This window comes from Oryctolagus cuniculus, chromosome 13 (assembly GCF_964237555.1).
Source record: "Oryctolagus cuniculus chromosome 13, mOryCun1.1, whole genome shotgun sequence".
NCBI lineage: Eukaryota > Metazoa > Chordata > Mammalia > Lagomorpha > Leporidae > Oryctolagus > Oryctolagus cuniculus.
In genome coordinates this window covers 71,738,871-71,749,958 of record NC_091444.1, presented here as the reverse complement: position 1 = coordinate 71,749,958, position 11,088 = coordinate 71,738,871, and the positions used below count along the sequence as shown (strand labels likewise).

Genomic DNA, 11,088 nt, shown 5'->3' with positions numbered 1-11,088 from the left:
CTGTCAAAAAAAAAAAAATTATATGTAGAATGACATCACTTACAGTCCACAGAAAATATCCCAGATTGGGGTGAGGGGGAAAGGTCCTGGTTCCTGTTTCTTCAAGTTGAGTGGAATAGTTAAACAGAACTTTATACCAGAAAAAAGTGATTATTTTAAACATTTTTTAAATGTTCATATTTATTTATTTGAGAGTCAGAGAGTGCTTGTTCAGTATTGGTTCAGTCCTCAAATGTCCTAATCCAGGCCTCCCATATAGGTGGCAGGAACTCAGTTACTTGAGCTATTACCACTGCCTTCCAGGGTCAGCATTAATATGAAACTGGAATCCAGAACCAGATTCAGATATGGAACCCAGGCACTCTGAAGTGAGATCTACTTGTCTGGCCATTAAGCCAACTCTACATATTTTTAATCACACCAGTAACTACTAAACTACTAAGCATACTCAGAAGGCAAGGATAAACTAACAGAGGAAAATAAGAGACATGAGTAGCACACTAAAGATGGCATTCACCTTAAGGACATTTGGTCAACCAGATAAACTTGACCATCAGCTCACAAGGCTCCCCAGGTCCAACTGAGGTAGTTAATAGGAGACCATTTCCATGAAGTCTGAAACCCCAAAAGGCTAAACTCTATACTGCCCCTTGGGAAACTATAGAAGAAGTGTCCATCTCAGAACTTGGTATTGGTATCACTGAGATAAACTAACCCTCATATGAGTTTAAAACCCAATTTTATTTTATCTTAAGTGGTCAAAAACTCTCAAACCATGAATTTAAAGTGGTACCGGCTTTTACTTTCCTCAAGCACCTTTTAGGAATCCAATGTATGTCATCCTTGAAAGGACTTATCTTTAACCCAGGTCTCAAAAAATTCCTAGAAATAAGTTCCAATACAGTTAAGCTAATAACCAAAAGTCGTAGAAGTTCTAAGATAGGTAATCTAAGAAAAAAAAAAAGTCACAGAAATGTCAACAGTTTACCAAGAGAAAAAGAAACAAGAGTTAACACCATATTTAGATCCACCAAGATCGCAGCTACTACTGCATTATAGTTTTAGAATTGTTTGTGAACTACACTGAAACTGTTCTCTTTGTATTAATATCACATTAACACGAGAACTGTGTTGTAGTCATTATCATGCAGTTTCTGTGACCCTGAGAATCTAATGCATTAATAGATTCCTTTAGAAAGCACAGGTAAATGAAAGGTTATGTGGAAGATAAAATCGTGCCAATGAGAGCCTGGAAGCACCACTGTCAGGAAAATGTAATATGTCATTTTTGAGGACCCCTGGCTGTGGCTCAGGTCCCAGCTATGCCCCATGTGTAAAACAGTTTCCACCAGTCTCCGGTGAACTGACTTACTGGATTGACACCCTCCCTCCAGTCCATCTGAGAAGCACTGACTGATTCCCACCATACCCTGAATTCCTGCAACCAACAGATTGCTCCCTGGGGTGCTTGCCCCCAATTCTTTATGTGCTAATTCTACTTTTTTTTTTAACTTTTATTTAATGAATATAAATTTCCAAAGTACGACTTATGGATTACAATGGCTCCCCCCCATACCATCACTCCCACCCACAACCCTCCCCCCTTCCATTCACATCAAGATTCATTTTCGATTATCTTAATATACAAAGATCAGCTTAGTATACATTAAGTAAGGATTTCAACAGTTTGCTCCCACACAGAAACAAAGTGAAAAATAATAGATGATTTTTTTTTAAATGATGATGAAATCAGATCAGACCTATTGTCATGTTTAATCCCAGTGAGAGTCAAGTTGGGAATTGATAATTTCTTTTTTTTTTTTTTTTTTACAGAAGATCAGTTTAGTATACATTAAGTAAAGATTTCAACAGTTTGCACCCCCATAGAAACACAAAGTGAAATATACTGTTTGAGTACTCATTATAGCATTAAGCCTCAATGTACAGCACATTAAGGACAGAGATCCTACATGAGGAGTAAGTGCACAGTGACTCCTGTTGTTGACTTTACAAATTGACACTCCTGTTTATGGCATCAGTAATCTCCCTATGCACCAGTCATGAGTTTCCAAGGCTATGGAAGCCCCTTGAGTTCTCCGACTCTTATCTTGTTTAGACAAGGTCATAGTCAAAGTGGAGGTTCTCTCCTCCCTTCAGAGAAAGGTACCTCCTTCTTTGAAGACCTGTTCTTTCCACTGGGATCTCACTCGCAGAGATCTTTTTGCCAGAGTGTCTTGGCTTTCCATGCCTGAAATACTCTCATGGGCTTTTCAGCCAGATCCGAATGCCTTTAGGGCTGATTCTGAGGCCAGAGTGCTATTTAGGACATCTGCCATTCTATGAGTCTGCTGAGTATCTCACTTCCCATGTTGGATCACTCTCCCCTTCATTTATTCTATCGGTTAGTGTTAGCAGGTACTAGACTTGTTTATGTGCTCCCTTTGACTCTTAGTCCTTTCATTATGATCAATTGTGAACTGAAATTGATCACATGGACTAGTGAGATGGCATTGGTACATGCCACCTTGATGGGATTGAATTGGAATCCCCTGGTATGTTTCTAACTCTACCATTTGGGGCAAGTCAGCTTGAGCATGTCCCAAATTATACATCTCTTCCCTCTCTTATTCCCAAAAAAAAACTAGGAATTTAATATAATATCCTAAAATCACTTAAATACAAAAAAAAAAAAAAAACTCAGAGACTGGAGTTACTAATACATAAGAGAAAGGAAGTGCAACTACTATGCTTACAGAAATTTAAAAGATGTGGAAAATGGGAGGTGACTATTAAAATGATCAGAGGCCAGTGTATGGCACAGTAGTTAATACACTGATTGGCATTACTCGCATCCCTTTTTAGAGTGCCTGGGGGACAGTCCTGCCTCTGCTCCTCATTCTAGCTAGCTTCCTATCAATGCACACCTTGGGAGGCAGCAGCTGATTGGTCAAGTTCTCAAATTGTCACCCATGTGGGCAATCCAGATTTTGTTCCAGGCTCCTGGCTTTGGCCTTGTGCAGCCCCAGTTTTTGTGGGCATTTGCAGAGTAAACAAGTGGATAAAAATTCTGTGTCTCTCTGTCTCTCTGCCTTTTATATGGATAAAAATAACCAAAGATTGCTAAAATATAATGAAAAGGTAAAACTTAGTATGTAAATTTTTTAAAGATTATTTATTTAGGCCGGCGCCGCGGCTCACTAGGCTAATCCTCCGCCTAGCGGCGCTGGCACACCGGGTTCTAGTCCCGGTTGGGGCGCCGGATTCTGTCCCGGTTGCTCCTCTTCCAGGCCAGCTCTCTGCTGTGGCCAGGGAGTGCAGTGGAGGATGGCCCAGGTGCTTGGGCCCTGCACCCCATGGGAGACCAGGAAAAGCACCTGGCTCCTGGCTCCTGCCATCGGATCAGCGCGGTGCGCCGGCCGCAGCGCGCCGGCCGCGGCGGCCATTGGAGGGTGAACCAACGGCAAAGGAAGATCTTTCTCTCTGTCTCTCTCTCTCTCACTGTCCACTCTGCCTGTCAAAAAAAAAAAAAAAAAAAGATTATTTATTTATTTGAAAGAGTTACAGAGAGGCAGAGGCAGAGAGAAATCTTCCATCTGTTTGGTTCACTCCCGAAAAGGTTGCAACAGCCAGAGCTGAGCCTATCTGAAGCCACAGCCAGGAGCTTCTTCCAGGTCTCCAATGCAGTTGCAGAGGCCTAAGCACTTGGGTCACCTTCTACTGCTTTCCCAGGTCAAAGCAGAGAGATAGATCATAAGAGGAGCAACCAGGACTTGAACTGGTGCCCATATGGGATGCCAGTACTGCAGGTGGCGGCTTTACCTGCACCACCACAGCACCGGCCCCATGAGTATGTAATTTCTTTTTTTTTTTTTTTTTCCTTGACAGGCAGAATTAGACAGAGAGAAAGGTCTTCCTTCCATTGGTTCACCCCCCAAACGGCTGCTATAGCCAGTGCGCTGCACCAATCCAAAGTCAGGAGCCAGGTGCTTCCTCCTAGTCTCCCGTGCGGGTGCAGGGCCCAAGCACTTGGGCCATCCTCCACTGCCTTCCCGGGCCACAGCAGAGAGCTGGACCGGAAGAGCAACCAGGACAGAATCCGGCGCCCCAACCGGGACTAGAACCCGGGGTGCCTCACTAGGCGGAGGATTAGCCTAGTGAGCCGCGGCACCCGCCAACGAGTATGTAATTTTAATAGCTCATTAAATACAACCCAGGAGGGGCTGGCGTTGTGGTGTAGCAGGTAAAGCTGCTGCCTGCAATGCCAGCATCCCATATAGACAGCCAGTTCATGTCCCAGCTGCCCCACTTCCAATCCAGTTCCCTGTTAATGTGCCTGGGAAAGCAGCAGAACATGATCCAAGTGCTTGGGCCCCTGCACCCATGTGGGAAATCGGAAAAAAGCCCCTGGCTTCTGGCTTCTGGCTTCTGGCTTCTGGCTTCTGGCTTCTGACCAGCCCAGCTCCGGTCGCTATGACCATTTGGAGAGGGAACCAGTGGATGAAAGGTCTCCCTCTCTCTGATAACTCGGCCTTTCAAATACATAAATAAATCTTTTAAAAAAAAATGGAGAGAATTTGGTGAGCTGAGAGACAAATTTATGGAGATTATGCATAATAGGGAAATGAGGGGTAAGTAATATGGAAACACATCTAACAGTCTCCTAATGCTACTGGAAATCTGAGAGAAACTAGAAAGAAAATGGGGAAAAGGAAATGTAAGAACAGTTTATGACTGAGAACTTCCCAGAATTGAAAAAAGACAACCCCTCCCCCATCCAAAAAGAATCCACATATTCAGGGAGCCTAATAAATTCCAAGCAGGGAAAATGAAAATAAATCCATAGTTAGATATGCCACAGCAAAATACACAGGGCACCAAAGACAAGTAGAAGATCTTTAAAACAGCCAAAGAAGGGAGGAGGCAACAACCCTCAAGGGAACACATTTAGACATACCAGTCCCTGTCATCGTTGCAGAAGTGAGAGGGCAGTAAAATGCGCTGAAATAAATGGTCATCCTGGGACAGCCAGCAAACATGGATTTCAGGAGGGAGGACAAAATAAGGATGTCATTTTCCTGCAAACAAAAGCTGAGAGACTTTTTTACCAAGAGACCATCACCCTACTGGAAATACTTCAAGCTAGAGTAACTAATCCCAGATGGAAGAAAAAAGAAATCATAAGCACAGGCAGCGGTAACTATGTGGATAAATGCAAATAAATGTTAAATAATATATCAATGTATAAAACAGAAAAACCAGGCCTCAACAAAAATGTATGACAACATGAATACAGCACACTTGATTTAGGAAGGTGCTTTTCTGAGTTAACGTATTCTAAGTTCCTCTAATTGCTGTGGCAGAGAATAAAAATAAAGGATATTACAGTTTTTTTGGCAATATGTAAACAATAAATATGCATTATTAGAAGAGCAAAATGGAATTGAAATGACAAAATTTTTTTTAAAGATTTATTTGAGAGGCAGAGAGAGAGATCTTCCATCTGCTGGTTCATCCCCAAATGGCTACAACGGCTGGAGCTGGGCTGTTCTGAAGCCAAGAGCTTCTCCTGGCTGGGAAAAGCAGCAGAGAATGGCCCAAGTGCTTTGGACCCCTGCTACCCATGTGGGAGACCTGGAAGAAGCTTGTGGCTCCTGGCTTTGGCCTGGCCATTGTGGCCATTTGGGGAGTGAACCAGCAAATGGAAGATTGCTCTCTGCCTCTCCCTCTTTCAAAATAAATTTAAAAATAAGTCTTAAATGTAATTGTTCCAAATTTTTTAAATTTTTTGAGTATTAATAGCTTTACACTGATACATATTTGAAACATTAAAGTATTCAAATTCCTAGAAAGCAATAACCTAATAAACCCTTTCAAGAGTAAAAAGAAAATGTATATAATTCTATTTATCCAGTGTAATCAGTATTTGAGAATTATCCCATGAAACGTCCAGTTTTTATTGACAAGTTCTACCATTTATGTTACAAGTAGTTACAAACTCATGCAGTTCTGGATAAGAAGAAAAAAAAAAACAGGAACACTCTTCTCGTCATTTTATGGAGTCAGTAGCAAAACAAAGGACAGTAAAAGAAGGAAAAAATAAAAACCACATTTATTCAAGAACACAGATGAAGAAAATTCTAAGTAACATATTATCAAATAATGAAGCCAAAGAATTAATGCCAATTTTATTATACATACAGTGGCTTTGAAATTTTAAAACGTCCACAATTTTTAGAACTGTGTATTATGTAGGAGTGAAATGATGTAAGAGCTGGCATTTGCTGAAAAATTCATTTGGAGAGAAAAGGAGTTGGTTGGTTCTTGTATGTTTTAGAATCTGGATGTGAGTTTCTAGGACTGCCATGTTACTGTCTCCACTTTTATGTGTGTTTCAAAATTTAAAAATACAGTAGGACTAGAAATGTTGACTTTATTATATAGAATTTTCTTTTAAAAAGAACACAAAATGAGACAGCAGAAGCTGATGTCATATATAAAGAGTTATGTGATAGAGTGGGGAGTTAATTTTTTAGGAATCTGATTTGGCCTCATCCCGGTACGGGACAGCATGGTCACTGCTGTGTTACCCCTGGAAGCAGGGCTTCACCTGCACAAGAGCACCCCAGGAGGACAGATGAGATTCCTGGCTGTCCTGGGTGGGAAGGGAGGTCACACACGCAGGATGTTACAGTTAAAGTGCACCAGGTGCTGCTTTTAGCAGTGGTCAGAATTAAGTTTAGCCTTTTCCTCCGTCATCAAGACAGAGTCAGATAGCGCCCATGAGAGAGGTTAGCAGACTGTGAAGCTATAGTAAATGTTAGGCACGTGAATTACTGTTTACAGAAACAACTGCAAGTACAAAGGGGAGAAAGGAATACGAACACCTTTGAAAACAGTTGAGCACTTCCTCAAAAATATTAAATACAGATGTGTCACTGGATCCAGCAACTGCAGTCCTCAAGAGAATATACTGAAGATAATCGAAAACAAATGTCCACACAGAAACTTGGGCACAAATGTTCTTAACATCATTATTCATAACAAATGTCCACAGCTAACAAATAAACAAAATGCAATGTGATCCCATTTAACGCAGTGCTGCTCAGCAGTCAGAAGGAATGAAGTACTGCTGCAGGCCCCAGCCTGGGTGACCCTTGACAGCAGTACGCTCAGTGAGAACCCAGTCAGGAAATCTCACCTACTGTACGATTCCATTGATAGGACACATCCGGAGGAGGCAAACCTAGAAAGTAGATTAATGCTTGCTAGTGTTGAAGGGGATGAAAAAATGGAATGTGAATACTAATGGGTAGGAGTTTGTTTTGGAGGTGACAAAAATGCTTATTTTAACTAGTGGTGAAGGTTGTACAACTCTGCGAACATACTAAACACCACGGAACTGTGTATTTTAAAGGGTCAGTTTTATGGTTTGTCAATAAAACTATTGTTTAAAAAAAAAAATAAGGGAAGGAAATGGTTTGTACCCAAATGTTTTATCTCATATCACTTAACCCTCTGTCTTACCACCACCATCTGGGTCTAGAAGTTTCCCGTCAAACTCAGGAAGGTGCCTTTTTTTTTTTCCCTTCAAGACTTCATTGAGAAAATGCCATTTTACTCCCCTAACTCTGCCCTCTTTCTGCTTCAGTAATTTCTTAGCGTGGGTAAGAAAGGAACCCTAGAGGACTGTTTCCTAAAGTAGGACGAATGAGGGATTGTCCAGCAGGATAGACTCCCCCATTCACAAACCACCCCACTACTAATTAGTCAGCAATGAGCATATTTGCTGTATTTGCAAAAACACAGCCATGATGACTTCTTTAATCACCAAATCTGATTGTCAGAATTCCCACAAGTACAGTGCCACATGTCTCTCACCAAAAACACAAGTGAGGCTCACGGACTTCCGGTGATTAAGTGACGACCTGGCTCCATCTGCTGTGCTGACAGGTTACGTTACAATCCAGTCGGCGTTCACTCATCTTGTGCTCTCTCCCTCTCTCCCTTCTCCTCTTGTTTTCCAGTGGCTGCTTCAACCCCTAACTCCACTGCTGGTGCAGCCATGAATTCTCTGACCTCTCTTGGGACTCTGCAAGGATTGGCTGGAGCCACTGTTGGATTGAATAATATTAACGCACTAGCAGGTACCATAAACAGTGAGTATTTGCTGCTCTGGTGGACAGCCTTCCCCCAAATTCTCCACAGAAAATGGTCAGCCAGAAATGACCTAAAAAGGATGTACAATGGGGAGAACTAAAACTTGGGATGGAGGAGCACATGCTTTGATATGCAAAAGCTAGCCACATTCATTTTGTCTCAAAAAAAAAAAAAAAAAATTCCAGCACTCAGCATCCCAGATGCTTTGCAGTACGTAGGATGTGTACTCTCTGCGACAGACAGTTGTTTTCGGGTTTCGAGGAATTCAGTTTGTTTAAGTTGGGTGCCGTTCTGTGAGGTAGGGTGTTGTAACAGAAAAATGAATAGACTGCAAGTCAGGAAGCAGGAGTGCAGCCAGGCACCTGGAGGAGCGCAGGTGAATCACTGCTCCCTCCCTGGGCTTCAGAGTGGCCAGCTGAAAGCTCTGGATCACTTGGTAAAAGCCGTCCTCTAGCTGTAACAGCCAAAGACCCATGACAATTATAGAGAAGCAAATAAGGTCCTTGGAAAGAAAGAAATGCAACTTGGTGGAGAGGAGCCACTGCTGGAAGTGGAATCATCTAGAATCCGTATTAACACCCACAGCCATGGCTTGTGCTGTAGCAGTTCAGAGGAGCATCATCTTACTGTGGCTGGTTCAGAGAGGCTTAAGGCAGACAGCTTAGAAATTCTAAGTACACTTGGTTCTGAAATGCAAAGAACTCTGGGTTCTATTCTACGTAGCAAACCCATGCCTGTCATTTTAGCTCTGTGTAGAGAAAAGTAACCATGCTACAGGGTAAGTCACATGTTAGACTCATGCTTAGGTATGGGTTTCCTGCAGTGGAGACTATGACCCCTAGCCCAGAGAGGACACCTAATTTGTCCCTCCATTCGCTCTTCCCCCATCCCACTGCCTGAGAGTAGCCAAGCCCAGCAGGTCCATGACAGCCAACAGAGGTTCTCAGTGGGGTCTCAAGTTACCTATCATATAGCCCAGGCAACCTCCATTTTTATGTTTAATAAAGGGGTCCTTGATTTTTAACCCATGATTGCCTAAGTTAGCTGTTTTAAAGGGGTTATTAGTATCTGTTTTCAAAGCAAAAACAGTACAGTAATTCAAAAAGAATCTTGGAATTTAGTTGGTAAAAAAAGATCGTGAAAATTCACCCAAATAAAGATGGACTTTTATAATCTGGGTAAGAAAATAAATCATATGTTTAGAAGTAGGAAATTTTCAGATTTTGTTAAGTCTTTTTATTCAGATGATCTAAAACAAAAACTTGCACTGAGTTTTACCTGACCATAGGGAAAGAAAAATATTTTTCTTGCAAATATGATTCCTAATTAGCCTTTAGGACATGAAGTGGGGCCTGTATGCCAGCCAGGATGTTTTATTCCCGTTCAAACTGCCTCCAGCTTTTCCCTTTTGCAGCAGCCAAGTAGGAGCCTTACTGCCCTGACTCCCGGTGCAGCTCCTCTCTCTGACCCTGTCCTGCAGAAGCACCAGCCCACTGCCTCCACCTAGGTTGAGGATGGGTGTGCTCGCACACGTCCCCTCATGCTGCTTCTCTTGCCCCAGGACCTAGTTCCCCTCAAACAAGGACTTTGATTTGATCGCCTGCCTGTCCTTGGTCTGCAGAGTAACAGGCCAGTGGGAATGGTTGTCCTCCTCAGCACGTGCTCATGACTGCTGCGTGTGTGTCCTCTTGTCTGTGTCCTGCTCCTCCCACCTCCCTCTGTTGTGCGTCGCTGGGTGGTACCCATCCTTAGAGTGAGGACTGGACAGGGACTCTGTTACAGGGCAGGGAAACAGCAGCTGGTTTTCCGTGGGGTTTTGTGTTATACGAAGTTTGCTTCTGGCAAGGACAACAGGCTTACATTTTTTTAATTCCTTGCTGTTAACAGAGGTATGTTTAGTTTGTGGGAAATTACAAATATTTCCAGCTTCAAAAAACAACTAACAGACAGTGTTTACCAAAATTCTGCTCAAACAAAAATACATTCCTTCTGATTTGATATGTGTTACTAATGAAGAGCTACTTTACAGTCTGAACACTGACTGGGAGCTAATATTTGCGATTTGTCTCAAATTAGATAAAGAGAAAACCTTCTAGGATGGAATATTCTAGGATACTGCTACTGGTTCTACTGGATAGTTCTCAAAGAAGGTAACCAAGAACTGGTTACTTGGACAGAGTCAGCTTTTCAGTGGCCACCAACTTCTAAACCATTGCTATATCTGTACCAGGAACCATTTCTTGCTACCTTGAGGGTATTCTGGAAGACAACTCTTCCATGAACAAAGTATTCAGCAAAAAAGTAGATGGATAATTCAGCCTGAATTTTACCCTCTTTTCTATGAGGGGGCCCTACACCTTTGTGAAGGGCAGTTTGAAGTTAATGGACAAGCAGCTAAAATAAACTGTTTGGGTTTAATATCCTTTTTCTTCCCTTTTACTTGACGAATACAGGGGCTAGAAAACAGCACAGTGTCCTCAGGGTAAATCAGACCAAGGACCATGAGTAATTTACCACCAGGGTTTTCACTTCTGGATTAGTTGAGAGCTCCCTGAGCATGTTTCATAAATTAATATCTTAACAGAGATGAAGAAATACTTTTTGCAGCTATGTTCACCCAGGAGTCTATACTCAATTTTCCATGCTTAAATGTATGTCAAATGGCATTTTCTTTTTCCTTGCTTAAATCACGTTATTCTTCCAAACTGCTTAGCATCTAGTACTTAAAGTTGTAATTGTTTGAATATTACCAACAGCATGCTTGGTGAAACTTATTTACGAACTTTTTATGTATGTATTTATTAAGAGAAAGCACATTCCCATCCAATGGTAACTGCCAGGATGGCAATCCAGGTCTCGCGCGTGGGTGGCAAGGACCCACCTGGTTGAGCCCTCACTGCTGCAGAGCAGGGAGCCAAGCATCGAACCCAT

The 11,088-nt window shown here is 42.2% G+C and overlaps 1 protein-coding gene and 1 long non-coding RNA gene across 53 annotated transcripts in view; one reads left to right on the top strand and one right to left on the bottom strand.

Moving 5' to 3' along the window:
* The window catches only part of LOC103350898 (uncharacterized), a 140,934-nt gene that overhangs the window by 97,538 nt on the left and 32,308 nt on the right, over positions 1-11,088 (bottom strand). The gene's annotated exons all lie outside the window — the stretch shown is intronic.
* CELF2 (CUGBP Elav-like family member 2) overlaps positions 1-11,088 on the top strand; it is a 931,997-nt gene that overhangs the window by 902,819 nt on the left and 18,090 nt on the right. For 26 of the 50 annotated variants that reach the window (XM_070055758.1, XM_070055754.1, XM_070055733.1 and 23 more), the window contains one exon: positions 8,025-8,144. In XM_070055758.1, the coding sequence (XP_069911859.1) occupies positions 8,025-8,144 (120 nt within the window). Of the gene's footprint in view, positions 1-8,024; positions 8,157-11,088 lie in introns of all 50 variants that reach the window. The other 24 variants (XM_051820872.2, XM_051820873.2, XM_017347667.3 and 21 more) reach the window with 1 other exon arrangement.